General features: G+C 36.4%; 1 protein-coding gene across 2 annotated transcripts in view; it reads left to right on the plus strand.

The window, feature by feature from the left end:
• Window positions 1–22,955, plus strand: part of CDK13 (cyclin dependent kinase 13) — a 121,865-nt gene that overhangs the window by 19,317 nt on the left and 79,593 nt on the right. For both annotated transcript variants that reach the window (XM_059170559.1, XM_059170561.1), the window contains exons 2-5: window positions 9,977–10,618; window positions 17,765–17,935; window positions 19,347–19,486; window positions 20,944–21,114. In XM_059170559.1, coding sequence (XP_059026542.1) covers window positions 9,977–10,618; window positions 17,765–17,935; window positions 19,347–19,486; window positions 20,944–21,114 — 1,124 coding nt within the window. The remainder of the gene's footprint in view (window positions 1–9,976; window positions 10,619–17,764; window positions 17,936–19,346; window positions 19,487–20,943; window positions 21,115–22,955) is intronic.

A 22,955-nucleotide genomic window follows, 5' to 3' on the forward strand; every position in this document is an offset into this window, starting at 1 on the left:
GGGAGGATGACTTGGTGGGGTAATCAACTTTTAGGTGATAATTTAAACCATTCATAGCATAATTAGACTCTTGTGGGTGGATGAACTTAGTGAAGAAGAGGGTTCTTAAGAGAGCATTGAGAAATAGCCATAGAGGTTAGAAAACAATCAGGAGAAAGAAGAGTAAAAGTGGTTAGCAAGTGTATTTAAGGGTGTGGTCAGCATTGTCATCACAGGCATTGCTATCCCCCCCCCCCCCCGCCCCAAAGATAAATCATTGGTCACCTTAGTAATTTTGGTGAGGATACAAGCCAAGTTACTGTGGTTTGAGGGCCACGTGTGGGGGGTGGGGGTGTGTGTAGGAGAATTTGGCTGTTATTGGAAGGAGAGGAGAAAGATAAAATATCAGAGTACCATTATTTGCTTGTTTTTTCTTATCTGTTTTAAAAGATCTTAGAGACTTGAATTATTTAATCCTTGAGGGGAAATAGTCAATGGATAGCAAAGAGTCGAAGTCACAAGTCATAGAGGAGCCTAGCATAGTGCATCTCAAGCTTTAGTGGGGATCTTACTAAAATGCAGATTCTGAATCGGAAGATCTGGGTTGGGGCCTAAAATACAGCATTTCTGACAAACTCCCAGATGAGGCTGAAGCTGCAGATTTGTGGCCAACCCTCTTTGAAGTAAGATCTTGAGATAGGACATTGCTAGTATTGTACAGGAGTTAACCTTGGGTAGGAAGAGGAGTAACTCTGTTCTGAGCTCAGGTAAAATGTGAGGTAGACAGAGATACAGATTAAGCTTGCAGGCAGGAGACAGGCCTAATAATTTTTGTGTTTTGTTTTGTTTTTCTGCAGAATAGAAGTACTTTGGAAATTGTTAACTTGAAGATGGGTAGAAAGGTTTGGAACAGTTTGTGAAGATTTGGAATAGCTACTAAAAAGAGAAGGAAAGAGTGAATTTGGGATACGTAATAGTCACTGAACAGTGAAGATTAGTTCAGTTATAGTGTCTGTAGAAATAATTGGAACAGAGAGAGACTAGATAGGACGATTTTTAAAATGATAAGGTAGCCCTGAGGGGAGACAATGAGGTCTGAAACAGAACAGGGACCTTGAGAAATAATTACAAATTGTGGCCCACCCAAAGATGTCCCTGTGAAACTGTTAGTATGTCACCTTATGTGCAAAAGAGACTTTGTAGGTCTGATTAAAATAGGAATTTTGAGATGGAGAGATTATCCTGAATTGTATAGGTGGGTGCCATGTAATCACAAGGATCTTTATAAAAAGAAGCAAGAGGGTCAGCAGAGTCAGAAAAGGCCATGAGAGGATAGAAGCACAGGAAGAGGAAATGTGATAAAGGAAGCAGAGGTCAGATTGTTGGACTGAGAGCCAAGGCATGGACGTTTTGAAGCTGAAAAAGGCAAGGAAACATTTTCCCATGAAAATGCATAAGAAACAAAGCCCTGTTGTTGTTGATTTTAGCCCAATGAGACTGATTATGGAATTTCTGTCCTCAAGAACTGTAAGATAATAAATTGGTGTGGTTAAACCATTATGTCTGTGATAATTTGTTACAGCAGTAGTAGGAAACATGCTTTGAAGCGTGGGTGTACGGGAATGCCGAGTTAGAACTGATAAAGCGAGACAGTTGATGGGATTGATGGGATGTGGGATGGGATTGATTAATTTTTGTTGAAAATTAATTGGGATTGATGGGCATCAGGAATCTGGGAAGATTTCTAGCCTGGGTAAATGGATGGAAGATAGTAGTGAAATACAGAATTACAAGGAGTAGATCTTAAAGGAAGATGTTCATTTTGCAGTAAGTACGGATGAGATAGGGTGAAGGAAGATCTAAAGCAGGGAGAGGAATTTAAGAGGCTGCCATGGTACTGTTAATAGTTAATTGAAAAAAGTGAAAAAAAAAAAGTTAACTGAGCTGCTAATACCAGTATATGGCAGATTATATACGAATATTTAGAATATTGACTGAGCATGTAACAAGAGGGATGATTGGGAAAGGCTTTTGAAAAATTGCTACTATTTTACTGTTTCTCAGTTTAGAAAGCATTTTTTCCTGGTTTTATTAAGATATAATTGACAAAATTAGGGGCACCTGAGTGGCTCTTTGCCTCAGAGGCCCAGGTCATGATTTCAGGGCCCTTGATGGAGCCCAAGTTCTTGCTTCTGCCCCTCCCCCCCATGCTCTCCTGTTCCCAAATAAATAAATAAATCTTTTTTTAAAAAGATATAATTGACAGGGCGCCTGGGTGGCTCAGTGGGTTAAGCCGCTGCCTTCGGCTCAGGTCATGATCTCAGGGTCCTGGGATGGAGTCCCGCATCGGGCTCTCTGCTCAGCAGGGAGCCTGCTTCCTTCTCTCTCTCTCTGCCTGCCTCTCAGTGTACTTGTAATTTCTCTTTGTCAAATAAATAAATAAAATCTTTTAAAAAAAAGATATAATTGACAAAATTAATATATTTAAAGTATCACTTTGATGATTTGATACATGTATATATTGTGAAAGGATTGCCATAATCAAGTTAAGTAATGCATCCATCATCTCATACATTTATTTTTTTGTGTGGCTAGAGTTCTTCTTCTTTTTTTTTTTTTTAATTTCAATTATGCAGTATTATCAACTGTAGTCATCATGTTACACATTAGATCCTCATACTTCATTAATCTTCTAACTGAAAGTTTGTATCCTTTTACCAGCTTCTCCTTTTTTCCCTTCCCTCTTAGCTCCTGGAAATCACCCTTTATTCTCCGAGTTTGACTCTTTTAAGATTCCACACATAAGTGATACCGTGCCGTGCCATATTTGTCTTTCTCTGGCTTATTTCACAAGGCATAAAGCTTTTTAGGCTCATTTGTGTTGTTCTAAATGGCAGAATTTCCTTCCTTTTAAAGCCTGTATTGTATTCCATCACAGAGACATGTATACACACCACATTTTGTTTATACATTCATCTGTTGATGGACACTTGGGTTGTTTTTGTACCTTGCTATTGTGAATAGTGCTGCAATGAACAGGAGAGTACAAGTATCTCTTTGAAGTAATACTTTTATTTCCTTTGACTTATATACTCCGAAGTGGGATATCTGGATCACTTGGTAGTTCTATTTTTAACTTCTAGAGTAATCTCTCAATATTATTTTTCATAATACTGTATTAGTTTACATTCTCACCAGCAGTGTACAAGGGTTCTTTTTTCTCTACACCCTCACCAGCATTTGTTATTGCTTATCTTTTTGATGATAGATATCCTAGCAGGTGTGGTGATATCGTTGTAGTTTTGAATTTCATTTCACTGATGATTAGTGATATTCGGTGCCTTTTCAGATACTTGTTAGCTGTTTGGATGTCTTCTTTGCACAAAAATACCTGTTCAGGCCCTTTGTCCACTTTTTAATTGGGTGTTTTGTTTTGTTTTGTTTTCCCTGTTTGAGTTACACGACTTCTTTGTGGTTTGCAAATATTTTCTCCCATTCATAGCTTGCCTTTTCATTTTATTGATGGTTTCCTTTGCAGAGCATAGTTATTTTAGTTTAATGTAGTCCCATTCTTTTATTTTTGCTTTGTTTTGTTGGTGTCAAATATGAAAACCATTGCCAAAACCCATGTCAAGGAGTTTATCCCCTGTGTTTTCTTCTACGAGTTTTATGGTTTCAGGTCTTAAGTTTAGTCTTTAATCCATTTTGAGTTGATTTTTGTGTATGGTATAAGATAGGGGTCCAATTTCTTTTCTTTCTTTCTTTCATTTTTGTTTTGTTTTGTTTTTATTTTTTGCATGTGGCCATCCAGTTTTCCCAACACCATTTATGAAGAGAGTATCTTTTCCACATTGTATATTCTTGCCTATTTTGTTGAAAATTAATTGACCATATATATGTGGATTAATTTCTGGGCCCTTTACTGTGTTTCATTGATTTGTCTTTTTTTTTTTTCCCAGTGCCAATACCATACTATTTTGATTACTATGGCCTATAGCTTTGTAATACAGCTTGAAATCAGGAAGTGTGATGTCTCTAAATTTGCTTTTCTTTTACAATTGCTTTGGCTGTTCTGGGTCTTTGTGGTTCCGTATGTATTTTAGGGTTTCTGTTTCTGTGAAAAATGCCATTGGAAATTTAATAGGCATTACATAGACTCTGTAGATGGTTTTGTGTAGTATGGACAGCTTAACAATAGTAATTCTTACATTTCATTAGCCCTGAATATCTTTCCATTTATTTGTGCCTTCTTCAATTTCTTTAATCTGTTTCTTTCATTTACTTGATTAAATTTATTCCTAAGTATTTTATTCATTTTGATGCTGTTATAAATAAATTTATTTTCTTTCTCTTTTCAGCTCTTTGTTGTTAGTCTATAGAAACACAGTTGGGGCACATGGGTGGCTCACTGAGTTAAGCCTCTGCCTTTGTCTCAGGTCATGGTCTCAGGATCCTGGGATAGAGCCATGCATCAGGCTCTCTGCTCAGTGGGGAGCGTGCTTCCCCCCCCCTCTCTCTGCCTGCCTCTCTGCCTACTTGTGACCTCTCTCTCTCTGTCAAATAAATAAATAAAATCTTAACCAAAAAAAAAAAAAGATACACAATTGACTCTTGGAGAACACAGGTTTGAACAGTGTGGGCCCACTTATACATGGAATTTTTTTTTTCAATAGATAGTACTGTAAATGTATTTCTTCTTTTTTATGGTTATTTATTTATTTATTTATTTTTAAGATTTTATTTATTAGAGAAAGAGAGCATGAGAAGGGGGAGGGTGAGAGGGAGAAGCAGACTCCCTGCTAAGCAGGGAGCCCGATTCTGGACTTGATCCTGGGACTTCAGTATCATGACCTGAGCTAAGGCAGTCACTTAACCAGCTGAGCCATCCAGGCACCCTTCTTTATGATTTTTTAAATAACATTTTCTTTTTTCTAGCTTTTAAAAAAGAATACAGTATATAATGCATATAATATACAAAATATAAAGTAACTGACTGTTATGTTACTGCTAAGGGATCAGGTCAACAGAAGGCCTGGTAGTTAAGTTTTGGGGAAGTCAAAAGTTAAAGGTCGATTTTCAACTGTACAGGAGGCCTCGGGCTCTCCTAACTCCTGTATTGGTCCGGGGTCAACTGTTGATTTTATATCCTGCAACTTTATTAAATTTATTAGTTCTAACATCCTCCTAGTGGTATCTTTGGAAGGGTTTTCTACAAACAGAAAATTTTACCTCTTTCTGATTTTGATGCTTTTATTTTCTTTTTTAAAGATTTATTTATTTATATTAGAGGGAGAGAGCATATGTGCACACGCGCGCACACACACACACACACACACACACACACACCCCTGAGGGGAGAGGGAGAGAAATCCTCAGGCAGTCTCCCCACGGATAGAGGAGTTGTTGCAGGGCTCAATCCCAGGACCCTGAGTTGGCGACCTGAGGTAAAATCAAGAGTTTGACACTTAACCGACTAGCCACCTAGGTGTGCTGCGGTTTCTTATGTTTTAAAAAGAAGATTTTGGGGGACACCTGGGTGGCTCAGGCAGTTAAGCATCTGCCTTCGGCTTGGGTCATGATTCCAGGATCCTGGGATCAAGCCCCACATTGGGCTCCCTGCTTGGGGGGATGTCTGCTTCTACCTCTCCCACTCCCCCTGCTTGTATTCCCTGTCTTGCTGTCTCTCTCTCTCTCTCTGTCAAATAAATAATCTTTTTAAAAAAATCATTTATTTATTTATTTTGCCTAATTGCTCAGGTTAGGCCTTCCAGTATTATGTTGAGTAAAAGTGGTAAGAGTGGGTATCTTTAGAGGAAAAGCTTTCAGCTTTCATCACTGAGTGTACAATATTAGCTGTGGGCTTATTTTAAATGGCCTTTATTATGTTGAAGTATATTCTTTCTATACTCAGTTTGTTTAGTTTTTGTCATTAAAGGATGCTGAATTTTGTTAAATGCTTTTGTGATTATGTGATTTTTATCCTTCATTTTGTAGATGTAGTATTTTGGATGATGCTTGTATGGGAAGTGGTTTTTATATCCTTTTGGGGAGGGTAATCAACAAGTTTTTCAAATGGGTACAACTGCTATTAGCATGTAAAAGAAGCAGGGAAGAGTGCCTGGATGGCCTCAGTCCTTTGGGTGTCTGATTTTTGATTTCAGTTCAAGGGCTCACACTGGGCTTGGAGCCTGCTTAAGATTTTCTCTTTCCCTCTCCTCTCCTCCCTTCCCCCTGGTTATGTACTTGTTCTTTCTCTCTTTCTCAAAACAAAATTAAAATACTCTTTATCATATACTAAATTCCCATACTAGAAAGAAAAGAAATAAGCAGGGTAGAAAAATTAGGCTTAAAAAATGTTGAAAATAGTGGCTACTGTATCAGACACAACATGTATAGAACACTATCATTTCAGAAAGTTGTTGGGTTTCTTTTTTTAGATTTTGTTTATTCATTTATTTGTCAGAGAGAGAGAGAGAACGAGAGAGCAAGCGAGCACGCGAGCTCACAAGCAGGCAGAGTGGCAGGCAGAGGCAGAGAGAGAAGCAGGCTTCTTACAGGTCAAGGAGAGACGGATGTGGGACTTGATCCCAGGATCCTGGGATCATGACCCAAGCCAAAGGCAGCGGCTTAACCTACTGAGCCACCCAGGCATCCCCAGAAAGTCCTTTTGGATAGCACTGTTCACTGTTGTTTTATATAATAAGGGATTAGATCTTATTATAGTAAAATTATTAAGAATCAGTGTTTGCTAATTATGCACCATTTCAGGAGACCTGAACTCTTGGAGAGATTGTGTGATACAGTTGAGTGAATAGTACACTATGCTCTCCTTTCTAAGGAACACTAACCTAATCAACAGCAAACTTAACCAGTTGAGTTTCAGGATACTGAGTTTCTGTTGTGGTTCTGCTTTGTGTTACATGAATTTGGAAACATTAGAAACATAGAAAGTTCTCTTCCTAAAGAGATACTGTCATCTCTTGAAAACATTGGGATGCCTGGGTGGCAAAGTCGGTTGAGTGTCTGCCTTCAGCTCAGGTCATGATCCCAGCGTCCTGGGATCAAGTCTCATATCAAGCTCCCTGCTCAGTGGGGAGCTTGATCCTCCCTTTGCCTGTTGCTCCCTCTTCTTATGCGATCTCTCTCTCTCTCACAAATAAATAAAATCTTAAAAAAAAAAAAAAGCTTAAAAAAAACCCATTAATAACAGACAAACAGCTAATACATATTCACTGCAGATTCTGTAGTATAGAAATAATTAGAAAAAAAACTTTTTTTAGAAAGAAGAAAAATCGGACTTGCAGGGCTCCTGGATGGCTCAGTTGGTTAAGGAATTGACTCTTGGTTTTGGTTCAGTTCATGATCTGGGGTTGTGAGATTGAGCCCCAAATTGGGCTCTGTGCCTCAGTACAGAGTCTGCTTGTCCCTCTCCCTCTGTCTCTCCCCACTCTTGCTCATGCCCTCCATCTGTGTCAAATAAATAAAATCTTAAAAAAAAAAAAAAAAGGACTTGTTTTCTACCATCCATTTCAGTTCTTTTACTAAAACTTCATGATGTAATTCATTATATAGTCTCAGAGATGCATTTTCTTACCCTCCTAACTTTGTATGGCTGAAGTTAGGTCATTAGTAAAAATTACCTAAATTTGGATTTTGTGATTATATTTAATTTTGGGTTCCCAAAACATGTTATGAACATTAAATATATCATTGACATTTATTAGTAAATACGTACTTTGTGAAAGAATGCATGTTTACTAGGACATGAAGTTAAAAAGTTAAGGAACTTTTAAAGAGAAACAGAGAGAAATTGGAGAGGAATGGAGGTTATGGTTTGTTTTTTAAGTCTTCGCTGATAATGCTTATCTAGATTCTCTCCAGTAAAAAATAATTTAGTAGGTCAAAGGTGTTAATTATGTTGGGATTTTACCTGATATATTTGTCTCTCTTTTCTTAGGTGAAACTTAGTGGCCATGAATCTCTCAGTTAAATATAATTTATGTGTCTGTATGAATTTGGTGACCAGAATCTTGTTAGTGTAGGAAAGTTAATTTAACAAAGTTCTGTGCTATTACCTCTGATGAAATGATAGTCTCTTTGCTCTCCTCCTGCTCTACCTTTCTGCTCTAGAAGCATGGTCAGACTTGTTTTGAGATCTAAGGGTCTGAAGGGAGAGAAAATTAAAAAATGTGGCTGAGTATTTCATGTTATGACATTATTGGTTCTTATACTAAAGTTGTCTATTTAACAAAACATTTCCTTGCATTTCCACAAATACTTGTAAGCTCATTGGTAATTTTAATGAGTATTTAATGATAAGTGTTAGATTTGAATGTTTTCTAAACTGTTCTCATTAATCTAAAATAATGTTATATAAACACTATGTATAAAGTACCTCAGTGCTGAAGAGTAATTAGCCCTTAGTACATTTTGAAATCTTTTTGAAAAAATGAGGGCAAAGTTCAGTTTGTATTTGAGTTTATCTTAAACCTAAATATCATTTCGTTTTCATACTAGAATTGTAAAATGTTTCTCAGTATTTTCTTCCATGCTCTTTTAATGTCAAATATAAACAAAATTTCCAGTCCTTCCTTTCCTCTGTGTGCATTTTAATTATGGGTTTTTAGGAGTTTTGTTCCTTTATTTACCCTCTCCATGTAACTTCTACAAAATGTCTGCAGGAGCTATCTCCTCCACAGTGTATTAATTTGTGTATCGTGTTGACCTATGTACTTTCCAGTCAGAAGGTCTGGGTTTAAGATGGCATACAACTAGATCAGGCAAGGTTCTAGAAGGAAACGAATCTAACTGAGATGGTGCAAGAGACTTCAGTGAAGGACTGCAGAGGTAGGGGTGGATTAAGGGAACCCACAAGGGATGTTTTCTATAAGTTACAGAAGGAAGCTTCAAGGGACAGGGAAAATACAGTGTTATTAGAGCCTGGGGAGAGTTGTGGAGAAAGGGTTGCCTGACAGAGGAGCCATGGTGGTCGGGTGACAAAGCTTCTGTCAGAAAATGTGACCAAAAGGAGGGAGGGTGCTGGGAAGAAATAACCCAGCATTTCTCTACCTTCTGACCTTCCAGTGACAGGTAACACTGAAACCCAGAAGATATGTCTGTTAAGGTTAGCCTTCTTGGGCACAGAGTTGGGCAGAAGAGTATTAGAGGAAGAGGGTAGTGGTAGTAAGATAATTACTAGTACATTTACTGATAAGTATGGGATTGATTTTAGGTTACATGGTATTTTAGATTAAATTTCTAATCTGTAAACTGTAGATACTTCACTGGGGTTGATGTGAGCAATTAAAATGAGACATGGCAGACATGTGAAAGTGCTATCATAGTGCCTTTGTCTGGTGAGTATTTGTTTTTAGTTTTGATAAGGTATTGATTTGAAAACTTCAGCTTCCTTTCACGGGGCGCCGTGCTGCATTTGTTTTACAGGAACTTTGGTTGCCACCATACTTCTAAATAGATGATAGGTTTTGTGTTTTCCAATAGTTTGGGGGAAGTGAATTACATAGTCAGTATTAAATAGTTTCCAAAATTTAGAGACTGTATTTACTCTCTCATGATAGGCATTTATCTTTTTCACTCTTGTTTTGGACAGAGCACTGCTGACTTCTGAGCTTGTGGGCAAGGATGCTTTTTAGGTGTAGAGGTGGTCTCCCTATTGAGTGATTGGTCAGACTTGACCCAGCTGCTGCCACCATTGCTGTGTCCTTGTTGTATACTTCTGTTTTCCAAGACAGCGGGGATGTCTTGTCACACTTTCTCTCCTAACCTTACAGTATTTCTTCTCACAGAGATCTACTTTCATCCAGTCTCACCTCTGAGCATTCATAGGCTAGACCAAGATCAATATAATCAAAATATATTACGATTTTGAAATTAAATAAATTTCTGTTTGATTTCACAGGCTTCAGTTCGCAGTTTTTATAAATTTAGAACTCACCTCTTCTGAATTACTGACTATATCTTCATTATTTTCCACCAGACGTTCTGCCAAATCCCGAAGCAGAAGCCCATATTCATCTAGGCATTCAAGATCTCGTAGCAGGCACAGATTGTCTAGATCCAGAAGTCGTCATTCTAGCATTTCTCCTAGCACACTAACTCTGAAGAGTAGCCTGGCAGCCGAGTTGAACAAGAATAAAAAAGCCCGGGCTGCAGAGGCAGCGAGGGCTGCAGAGGCAGCGAAGGCTGCTGAGGCCGCTGCCAAAGCTGCCAAAGCTTCTAACACTTCTACACCTACAAAGGGGAGCGTGGAGACCGGGGCTGGTGCGTCACAAACCAACCACGTGAAGGATGTGAAGAAACTGAAAACTGAGCATGCACCTTCTCCCTCAAGTGGTGGAACTTTAAAAAATGACAAGGCAAAAACAAAGCCACCTCTTCAGGTAACAAAGGTGGACAATAACTTGATTGTAGATAAAGCCACCAAGAAAGCAGTTGTAGTTGGGAAGGAGAGTAAATCTGCTGCTACAAAGGACGAACCAGTATCTCTTAAAGAGAAAACCAAACCACTTACACCAAGCTTAGGAGCCAAGGAGAAGGAGCACCATGTGGCTTTAGTGACCTCTACATTACCACCGTTACCTTTGCCTCCCATGCTGCCTGAAGATAAGGACACTGACAGGTAAGTGCCAGAGAGTGTTGTCACCAGCAGTTGAAAGAAAAGTTTGAAGTGAGAAGCTGTCTGACCCCCCAGATAGAAAGGTTATATAAAAAAGCCATAAGCTGTCTTTATTATAAATGAAGCACATTGCTTGTAGGGTGACAGAATTATAGTTTAAGAATTCCAGGAAGAATTTGCTCTCGCCTTGGGATACAACATATATGTCAGCTTGGGAATTGGAAATGTGCATAGTGTGCTTTCTTTAGCTTAGTGTTCCTTAATGACCCTGTCAGAAACGTGACAGTTTATGAGAGACTCTACCTTGGGTGGTATGAAGCAGGTGTATTGGTTATTTCTAGGTTTCTTCAGCAGTCTTACAAATTTATCACTCTGGGTACATTATGAGTTTATAGTTTTTTAGACTTTCCTTGAACCTTTCAATTTTTTTGCGATTGGAGATTAATTATATGTTGCAGGAAACCCATAATGTGTTTGTTTTCCTTTAACGTGTTTACAGATTTCTATGTGAATATTGGGGGTGTGAGGTTTTTTTAAATTTTGAAACATTTTTATTTTTTAGAAGATAAAGATACGAGTGAGTTGAGTGTAAGGTAAATGCAGTTCTAAGAATATCTCTGAAATGTATGCTAGGATAGAAGCATTATGCTGCTGTGTAATATCTGTCTGTTATACCACTTAACATTTTTCATTTTCATTTTTATTTTTATGGAGAAATTAAAGCTGTTCTCTCATTTTCTTTTAAAAAAACAGCTATGTGAGCAGTTCTAGCTGACATCTTTATAGAATTTGAAAAGTGGATGAAAATGTTGTGTGGGTAGGTCTTTCAAGTGCTCACTTTGGCTGGCATTATGAAAATTTTAGAATTTAAAACAAAAAAGAAATCATAATTCCTGTGTTTCATGCCCTCTGTGATGTCTTTTTTCTGTAATCAAAAATTTGCCAAGAGATCTCATCCAATATAATCAGGTATTCACCAATTATATCACTCTAATTATGGTACCTACAGGTTTGACTGTTCTCTAGGAGCACTGAAGGTTCATAACAGAGTAGTGATTTATAATTTGGATGAGTCTGGGAATGGGCTCTCCATCACAGGGAGGCATGAATATAGAACTGAGTCACTTCATTAGTGAGTGAATAATCCCAGTTGCGAAGAATCCAGTAATTCTGAGGGCGCCTGGGTGGCTCAGTCAAACATCTGACTTTGGCTCAGGTCATGATCTTGGGGTCCTGGGATTGAGCCTGAATCAGGCACCCCACTTGGTGGGAGTCTGCTTGTCCCTTCCTGCCAGCTCCCCACCCCCTGCCATTTGTGCTCTCTCTATCTTAAATAAACAAATAAAATCTTAAGGAAAAAAAAATCCAGTAATTCTGGGCCAGTGAGACTCATTTTCTACTTTATTCTTCATATATGCTTTGGAAGTAAATTTTTACTGGTGGTTTCTTCAAGAACTCAACATATATACAAGTGAGTGCTTAAGGAGGGTATTCTTTGTGCATCTGTTTTTAATGGGGTGACGGTACATGTCATGCTTATCATTAAAAATTTTTTTAAAAATATTTTACTTATTTATTTGACAGAGACAGTGAGAGAGGGAACACAAGCAGGAGGAGTGGAAGGAGAAGCAGGCTTCCTCCCTAGCAGGGAGCCTGATGTGGGGCTTGATCCCAGGATTGTGGCCTGAGCCGAAGGCAGATGCTTAACGAACGAGCCACTGAGGCGCCCCTAAAAAAATATTCTGACCCACCTTCTTCTCTGTCTCTTCTGCTTTTCTCTTCTATTGCGTCTTTGCTCTTCTTTCTTTGAAGGTGTCTGTATATTTCATGGATACTACTACTAATTGGTGTGGCCAAAGGTCAATTCAACACTAGTCACTCTTTTTGATGCTCTGAATGTCAGTGGGAACTCCTTTAAGCTGACTTATTTGTCCTTTTGACGTGACCTATTTATTTTTGAGTACTTTCCGGCCAGATAGTATCTTTTAGGCTTGCTTTTAACTTTGCTTCTCTTGCAGACCTGGAATTTATTATTCTCTGAAAATCACAAGGTAGACTGTTAAACTGTATGCTTTCATATAATAAATTGATTTTTTAAAACAATTAGGATCATACTATGCATAATACTCCTTGACTTGTTTTTTTTTCATTAATGTATTAGAGATCTTTCCGTGTCAATATATATATATAGATAGATAGCTATAGATAGGTTTAATTTATTTTATTTAAATTTATTTCACCTATATAGATAGGTTTAATATTCCTATCTATAAGAATGGATAAATTATGGGGGTGCCTCAGTGGCTCGGTGGGTTAAGCCCCTGCATTTGGCTCAGGTCATGATCTCAGGGTCCTGGGATCGAACCCCCTATTCCCCGCCTGCTGTTTTGCCTACTTGTGATTTCTCTCTCTGTCAAATAAATAAATAAAATCTTAAAAAAAAAAAAAAAGAATGGATAAATCATGCTCTTATTTACTACTCAGCTATTGATTAAGGGATATGTAGATTTATAATTTTTTGTTACCAAACTGTATTTTATTTTATGTGTACAAGAGCAATTTTTGTGGATAGTTACCAGGTTAAAGTATATACATTTATTTTTAAATTTTTATTATTTTTTAAAGATTTTATTTACTTGAGAGAGAGCAGGGGGTGGAGGGGCATAGAGAGAGGGAGAAGCAGACACCCCACTGAGAAGGGAACCCAACGTGGGGCTTGATCTCAGGACCCTGGGAGCTGAAGGCAGCCTTTAACGAACTCAGCCACCCAGCTGCCTCCCTCAAATTGTACTTTAATAAGACTGTTACCAATTTGTTAGTCCTTAAAATATGGAATTATTTAATTTTGCATTTTTCTGATTATTGAGATATAGCAACTTTCTGAATACTTGTTGGGTATTTATTTTTTCCAGTGAACTATTTGTGCATATCTCATGCTAACTTTTCCTTAACGTGTTTTCCTTTTTCTAATTGAGTTGTAGGTGCCCCTTATGTTTAGGATCTTGATCTTTGCTTATCAGAGTCTTTTTGCTTGTTTTTGACATATATTTGTTTTGGTTTTGGCTATTTTCATTTTTTTTTTAAGATTTTATTTATTTATCAGAGAGAGAGAGGGGGAGAGAGCGAGCACAGGCAGACAGAATGGGAGGCAGAGGCAGAGGCAGAGGGAGAAGCAGGCTCCCTGCTGAGCAAGGAGCCCGATGTGGGACTCGATCCCCTGGACGCTGGGATCATCACCTGAGCCGAAGGCAGCTGCTTAACCAACTGAGCCACCCAGGTGTCCCTTGGCTATTTTCATTTTAAAATATTGTCGGATTTAATAATTTTTTCTTTATATCTTACGGGTTTATAAAGCTAAAAAGATTAAATCAAGTCACACAAATTTTTTTTTTTGTTTATTACATGAAGAAGAAAGATGCTCTCCCCCATCTCCCATGTAGACTGATAGATCCAGTTGTTTCTAACAACATTTACTGAAAAATCCATAATTTGTGGTGCCATATATAAAAACTATTATGGATACCTGTGTTTCTGGACTCTTTTCTATTAAGATGTTTTATTATTTCTTTGCCAGTACTTATTTGTTTTAACTTCGTTAGGCATGATACATTGGTTCTCAGACTCGAGTTTCTGCTGTAGGGATAGGCAGCTAGTACAAAAGTGAAGGGTGGAGTGAATTACTAATTAGCGAATAGCTCTGCCATTCAGTCTCCGCTTCAGTGTTGCTGAAGCCCACCTAATTTAGGGCCCAGTGTTGCTAGAGCTTTTGGTACTTTTTTTTTTTTTTGAAGGAAGCCTGAAATCTGAATCTTCTGATTTAAAAATATTGGCAATTTAAATTCATAGTTTTTTTATAAAACGTTGGGTAGACCATAATACATACCCTTGACTTTAACCAGTCTTGGGCTTCTGGTTTGCAATCTTTTAAAATAGGTTGACCACACGACAGGGCAAATTGCACTTAATTACTCTTTTTCAGAAGTTTTTTTGGCAGATTTTTTGCCTTTATTCTTGACAGATTTTATAGTCAGTCTGCTTGTCAAGTCACTTTAAATTGTTTGGGACTCAACCAAATGTAGATTAATTTGGAGACTGACAGCTTTACCATATTACAATTTTCCATACAAAAACATGGTTTCTTTCTTTTTTTTTTTTTTTTTTTAAGATTTTACTTATTTATCGGACAGATAGAGATCACAGGTAGGCAGAGAGGCAGGCAGAGACAGAGAGGGGGAAGCAGGTTCCCCGCCAAGCAGAGAGCCCGATTCAGGACTTGATCCCAGAACCCTGGGACCATGACCTGAGCCGAAGGCAGAGGCTTTAACCCACTGAGCCACCCAGGTGCCCCCAAAACATGGTTTCTTTCTGTTCATTCAGATCCAGTTTTAGGTTCATCAGCCCTATCTTTTAATTTTCTTCTTTTGATCTTATATATTTCTTGTTGAGGTACTTTATTGTTTTTGTTGCTAGAACACATGGGGACTTTTAAAAATCACACTCCTGGGGCACCTGGGTGGCTCAGTGGGTTTAAGCCTCAGCCTTCGGCTCAGGTCATGGTTCCAGGGTTCTGGGATCAAGTCCCGAATCAGGCTCTCTGCTTGGCGGGGAAACTGCTTCCCCCTCTCTGTCTCTTTCTGCCACTCTGCCTACCTGTGACCTTTCTGTCAAATAAATAAATAAATAATCTTTAAAAAAATAAAAATCATACTCCCTATTTGGTTATTACAAGTACTCAGTTAAAATAATGATATTTTTAATTATACAGTGTTACTCTTGGAAAGTTAGTATTTCATTTCTCTGAAGTCTGGAAGCCTTGCTGAATTTGGTAGTTCATGTAATAATATATATCAATATAGGCAGTCTCTTAAATTTTAAATTGTAAGTAAAATTAAGATTTTTAGTTTTACCTTCTAGAAATGTTCATTTGAATATTCAGCCTAATGAGAATTCTTGACTAAAACCTTACAAGTTAAGAAACTATAGTTTTCTAAGTAAATTCTTAGAGATAGGTTTATTTTCAGGTACAGTTCATGTGGTATCTTTTTTAGAAGGAAGCTTTTACTGTTTTTCAGTCCTGATTTAGCTACCCTTCAGCAGCATTACTCTAGGAAGCCCTTTGTGTAGTACTTTATCCTGCTGCTTATTTGACTGTGTTCTCCCAATGACCATCCAAGCTCCTTTCTGAGAGGAGTTCTATCTTAATCTGTTTATTGTCTTTGCTGTTAAACACCAGTGCCTTACCTAATACCTAGCACATAGAAGCATGAAATCAATGTGCAAATTGGACAAAACATTAGTACTGAAAAGTGGGCTGTGTGATATTATTATTTATTTATTTATTTTTGAGAGAGAGAGAGAGAGAGAGAGAACACACTTGGCACAGCATTGGGTGGGGTAGGGCAGGGCAGAAGAAGAGGGAAAATCTTGCACAAGCTCCCTGCTAAGCATGGAGCCTCATGGCTCAGTCTCACTACCCTGAGATCATGACCTGAATCAGTTAAGATTAAGAGTCAGTTGTTTGGGGCTCCTGAGTGGCTCAGTGGGTTAAAGCCTCTGCCTTCGGCTCAGGTCATGATCCCAGGGTCCTGGGATCAAGCTCCACATCGCCCTCTCTGCTCAGCGGAGAGCCTGCTTCCTCCTTTCTCTCTGCCTGCCTCTCTGTCTGCTTGTGATCTCTGAGTGTCAAATAAGTAAATAAAATCTTCAAAAAAAAAAAAAAAAAAAAAAAAGAGTTGCTTAACCCACTGAGCCACCCAGGTGCTCCCATACCGTTATTTTAAAAATAAAACTACAAACCAATTTCCTTTTGAGCATATTTTCTCTGTTAAAGAACTTCTGGGGTGCCTGGGTGGCTCAGTCAATTAAGCCTCTGACTCTTTATTTTGGCTCAGGTCATTATCTTGGGTGGTAGGATCCAACCCTCAGTGGGGTCCATGTTCAGTGCGGAGTGTGCTCTGGGTTCTCTTTTTCCCTTTCCCAATGCCCTGCCCCTGCTTAGTTGTTCTCTGACACTAGCACACTCGCTCTCTTTCCCCTTTCTCTTTCTCAAATAAATAAATGAGATCTTAAAAAAAAAAAACCCTTCTAGTGAGTAACACAAAGTTACGAAGAAAAGGCACAGTTTTGTTATAGTTATTGGTAAATGGTTTTTATCAGATGGTATTAAATCATGCATTTGTACAACAATATTAATGTTCAGAATGAATAAGAGAAGTTAAAATGATTTACTTTGCTAATGTATTGGTAATTTGTGACCCCAGTATTGTAGTCTCACTAAACTTTTTCATTATGGGACTCATAACTGATATGAAACTGTGGGAAGTCCAAATTCTACTAAAATAAGATTCTCTTTCAAGAAATATCTTACTATTAAAGAGATTTTTTTAGTAACTGGGAGGTTTAGTATACTTAAATTACCTAATTAAGATATATTTTATGCATTCAAAAAAGTACAGAACTAACTGAACTTAAATTTTTACCTGTAACATCAGTAAGCTAGAACCTTAAAAAATTTTAAAAGAATTATTGTCTAGTTTAAGAAAAGTAACCCTATAAAGGGGCAAAGCTAGACTAGTTGTTTGTGGTTATTTAAATGGGTAAGATAAATAATAGCATGTAGTGTTATTTCTTAGAAAACCTCTTTATGTCTCTCTAATAGTGTCAAACAAAACGCAATCACAAAACTATTCAATTTTTCAGTGAAGCATGGCAAGTTGACTTTTTTTGGTATTAATATACAATTTTATAGTAATTCTGTATCATCTTTAAAAGTATACTTTTTTTGAACAGTGCTAGATTTGCGTAAACATTATGGTACTACAGAAAGTCCCCATATACCCTGTAGTTAGTTTCTTCATTATTAACATCTTATATTAGTATGGTACCTTTGTTACAATCAGTGAACACATATCAGTACATTATCGTAACTAAACTTCACACCTTGTTCAGATTTCCTTAGTGTTTCTCTAATTCTGTATCATTTTTACCCCCCAATTTTATATTTTGTAATTGAATATAGTACATTATTTTAGCTGGAAAGTAAAGAAACTTAGTTCAGTATTTTGCCATTGCTATTTAAGTGTGAGATGTGGCTGTGTTTTTATTTCTCAGATGTTTGGGTTTTATTTGTGTGACTCCTTTCTCTTTTAGCTTACGTGGAAATATTTCGGTAAAAGCAGTTAAAAAGGAAGTAGAGAAGAAACTCCGATGTTTACTTGCTGATTTACCACTGCCCCCAGAGCTACCAGGAGGGGATGATCTCTCGAAGAGTCCAGAGGAGAAGAAAACAGCAACACAGTTACATAGTAAAAGGAGGCCTAAGTATGTGCTTGCTTTCCGCCTGCTCTTACATTGGCCAGAAATGATTCTGGGTCATCATAAAATCATAAAACAAAAAATTAAGATTTAAAATAATAAAAAGTGTATTTATTCTTTAAACTTAAGTATATGAATAAATTCTAGAGTTTTAAAAACATTTCATAATTCCCTGCATTCCTATTCAAAATGACTAATAAAACCAGATTTAATTTTCTCTCACAGTTTGTAATGTATTAATTTCTTGGGTTACTATATGTTAAAGATAATTTCTATAATTAAGATACTTAAATAATTTAAAACACTGAAATTGGAGAAGATGGAAGTCAGCATTCAGTGAGCCCAAACAAAATTAGTAATGGGCAAGCTGCTGTGTTTTCCTTTGCTTTTTAGCTCCATTTGCTCCCCTAACTAAATGTATTTTTCATTCTGCAAGAGGTGGAGTGGAAGAAGGTTTGAAATCTGTATCCTAAATTAGCTTCAAGTAAGTGCCTAGAACCAACTCTTTCCCTTGAAACCTGTTTATCAGTTAAAGGGGGAGAACACTGATTCTTTTTTTTTATTATTTCTACTTAATCAAGGGAAAGTGTGAAAGTGTGAGTAAGAACTTGAGTTAGATCTGATTTTAGAATTGCCGTTCAGGTGCCTAGCGAGAGTATGATGGGATTTCCTAGTATAGAGTAGAAAACTAGAAAACTTTTAAAATTCTGAGTTTTGTAGCTTTATTCCTTTAGTGAATTTCTGTTACATACCAGAATATTGAGAGACTACAAAATAACCTATTTTTTTTTAAGAATGTCAAATATTTGTCATATATATATATGACACACAGAAACACATACACAGGGTGGATTACTGAGAGTTGATTATAGTAATACTTTTGTACTTTCTTGGACTAAAAATCCTTCTTGTGTTTTCATTTTTAAGGGCCATAAGTTTAAATTTGTCAATAAGCTTTATAGTTAGAATTTTTGGTAATAATATTCATTATTAAACTTGTTCTTGAAAAATGAGTGACATATATATATATATATATATATATATATATATATATATAATAGATGAAAAGAAAAACCTCTGGAGGTTGGTTAGAGAACGTTGACTCTTTGTATTAGTGTTGGTTTTATCCATTTATTGAAAATTGCGTTATATTTTTGAAAGTTCTTCATACAAGCTTTACTTCTTTTTCTCAGCTTGTTTGTCTATAGAAAAAGAGCTGGTATGGAGAAATGATGCCTTGACTTTCGTGATAATTTATAATAGCAAATTACAGTGTTACTTGTCTTACATGATCACAAGTGTTCGAGGGTGGAGGGAAATAAAGGATTTAAGATTGGGGGAGGGTGGGTATTAAGTATTAAACAGTTTATTCAGTTTGCTTGATTGCATATAAAAACTTCAGAACTATATTTGATAGAATATGTGGGCCTCGCTATGGTGAAATCAAAGAAAAAGATATTGACTGGGGAAAGCGCTGCGTGGATAAATTTGATATCATTGGAATTATTGGAGAAGGTACCTATGGACAAGTTTACAAGGCCCGGGATAAAGACACTGGTAAGTATGTCAGCTGCTGTGGATCTCTAGATCTATGGAATGTACTTAATTTGTTTTTCTCCTCAAATGTGTAATTTGAAGGGTTTTTTTAAGTTAAATTTGAATTTATTATGCTTTTGTTTCGTCTTTTTTGTTTTATGTGTGCGCTTAATGTAAGGTATGAATACCTCTAAGTGGGTATGTAAATATTTTTAAAGTTTTTTAGTATTTGTGATGTGTAGTATGGTAGGATTTCGATTTCTTTAATTGTGAATAAATTCTTATGTTATTAGTAATCAGGGAACAAAAGTATCTTGACCAACTTAGTAGTACATTTTGTTGTATTAAGTCTTATGTAACACTTTTTATTTTACCCAAAATATTCTTCTTTTGAAGTTACCCTTTGTTTGGAGGCTAGATTTAGCAGCCTAATCTTCTAGAACATAATCAGGAACCTGAGAGAAAGTTTTAAAAGTTTTTGCAGCAGAGTAAAAAAGTAACTATGTTAGAGGCTATGTATTTTAGCAAGTAATGGGTAGAGCCTGTACTTAATCTTTACTTATAATTTCTTGTTAAAATAAACCAGTAGATTAAAATAGCAGAGTTATTTGAAGCCATTTAGTATAAGAAAACTCTGGAGGGCAATTATAACATAGGGTAATAATATTTATAATGATTCCGTATTATCAAAAAGATTAAATTATAACTTCTAGGAGCCGTTTATTAAACAAGGAATCGTACATTTTAGACTTCTGTCAAAAAGAATCAAGGAAGTTTTGATAATTAAAAGCATAAATGTTATAAATGACCTTTTGGAAAATATTTAAGTACAGAATTCCTTTTTTCTCCAAAGAAGTGGAATGATAGTGAACTTTTTCTTATAAGGGGTATGTGTTTGTGTGTTCTATTTAATAGTTAGATCTTCCCTGATCAGAACTCATTGGTATCTGAATTGTGAAGCCATTTAGTATAGTGGGAAAGAAATACTTTTGAGATAGCTGATTCAGATTTTGAATCCCAGTTTCACTGCTAGTCACCTGGGCAGCCTTGTACAAGTTAATAGGTCTGAGCTTATTTTCTTACCTTCATAATGTACAGAATTTCTGTTCAGAGATTTTATGCATGTATAACCATATTGGGTAAATTTATTCACCCCTCCTTCACTTTTTAAAATTCGTATTGTGATACATCTACTGTTCATCACATCATCTGCTTTTTTTTAACTTAATATATCTTGGAGAGCCAAAATAACAGTACTTATGTACCTAGCCCCATCCTTTTTAACAGTCGTATAGTATTCCACAATTTGGGTAAATATTTTATACTTTTATCTAACCAGATATTTAATTTCTTGTACTATAAACATTGTAATTTCAAGAGGTAGGAACAGGCATTATGAATTAAAATAAAGTTAAAATTAAGAAAAATGTCATTTCGTTTTATCATCTGATTAACTTGATTTTACTTAATTTTTATAGGAGAAATGGTAGCCCTAAAGAAAGTACGTCTAGATAATGAAAAGGAAGGCTTTCCAATTACAGCAATTCGAGAAATTAAAATTCTCCGGCAGCTTACCCATCAGAGTATTATCAATATGAAGGAAATAGTGACTGATAAAGAAGATGCTTTGGATTTTAAGAAGGATAAAGGTATGCATACATATTTACATAACCAGTTCTGCATATGCATGATGTTGCTAACTTGGAGATTTTGTCATAGGTATTGATCAGTTGAGTAATTACTGGGTACATAAAACTATTGTGTTAATGTCATACTCTAATTTTAAATGTGGTTGAGCTGAAGAATTAATTTACTTCAGTAGTTTTTGAGTCACCTTAGTAAACAAAAAAGCATATTTGTCAGTAGTAGTAGTTGTTTTTTGAACATAAATGTGTAATTTTTAGTCTGCTTTTCTTAGATGTTGAAAAATAATTTATAGTAGTATAGAATATATTTACCTTACATTTTTTTAATATCATGCCTTAACATATAAGGAAACTTTATGGTAAACATGTTATTTCTGAAGGTGTGGAGGCCAAAATCTTATCTGAAATTGACTTTAATAAACTATAGTGGCATATGCTTGATATTTAGTAGAAAAGCTAAAAAGAAATTAGCATGATTATTAAAGTAGTTATAAGGAATATGGTGAGTAAAAGATTGTACTTCTGCTAGGTTTTGGATCTTCAGAGTAAGATGTCGGAACCAAAAATGACTCAATTATAATCTGTAGTTTTCAAAGAGAAAGAATAAAATAGGTACGTTCTGATTGAACATGGTATTTAGCCCCCTTCCATCCCCAACTTACACAGATGCATATGTGTGTGCACACACCCACACTTACTCTTCTGGGGAACAGTATCAAAGTGATTGACATAATACACGGTAATTTTGTAGAAAGGAACTTCTTTTGTCAGTATTCTGTACGTACTATGAAGATAATTAGAATCATCTTTTTAATTGGGGACTGTTTTTGTCCATGATAATACCCATATTCCTTAGCTTGATTGTTAATCCAGTTTGTACTTTTCACCTTATTTTTTTTATTCCTTTATGTAGTAGAAAGGTGTGACTTGTGCTTCAATGTCTGGAATTCATCACTTTGCTTATGAGCAAGTTCTTAGCCCTTCTGAGCCTCTGACCTCTTCATCTGTTAAAGGGAAACATTATTTCTCTTACATTATTTCTATTCTATTTTATTCTATTCTAATATAATATAAATTAAGATCTTATACATGAGGGTTGTGTGTAATGTTGTTTTCCATTAACCTCCTCATGTAGTCAAATTAATATATTTGTTCTTCCTCCAACGTACTCTGGACCTCCTGCTTCTTTGATCTTTGGGATCATGCCCCATGCCTCATCTCTGCCGTTTTTCTGGTTTTCCACCAAGCTTCAGTCATATGGGTGTTTTGAGTTGTCAAATATGCCAATGTGCTTCTCTGTCTTAGAAGTCTTTCCATGTGTAGCTTTCTGGGCTTACACTTCACCCTCATCACACATGCGTGTATACGCATGCACGCCTGCACACACACCTGTGCACACACCATTTGGAAGGCTGGCTTCTCATCCTCTGGGTCTCAGACTGAATGTTACTTTATTTATCAGTGAGGCCTAACTGGACCACTTTCTATTTTATGTAGACACGTGCCACTTAAAAGGCTTATTTTTTTCTAAATAACTTTTCCAAATAACTGATTTGTTACTTGTTTACTCCACATGAGGATGGGAATCATATCTGTTTTATTCATTATTATAACCCTTACTGGTTAGCTCACTGGTTAGGCCATGGAAGAAGATACTATGAATAACTGATTGCTGGATGTCTAAGTCAGCTCTAGTTACTATATCCTGTCCATACTCTAAATGACTTTTTAAAAGACGTTATCTTTGAACATAAAAGCATTCATAGTTTTCCTTGTATTATATATATGGCTGTAAGTTATTTTCCTTACTATATTATAAATTCCCTTGAGTACTTTGTTTTTTG

This window comes from Mustela lutreola, chromosome 4 (genome assembly GCF_030435805.1).
Source record: "Mustela lutreola isolate mMusLut2 chromosome 4, mMusLut2.pri, whole genome shotgun sequence".
Lineage (NCBI taxonomy): Eukaryota > Metazoa > Chordata > Mammalia > Carnivora > Mustelidae > Mustela > Mustela lutreola.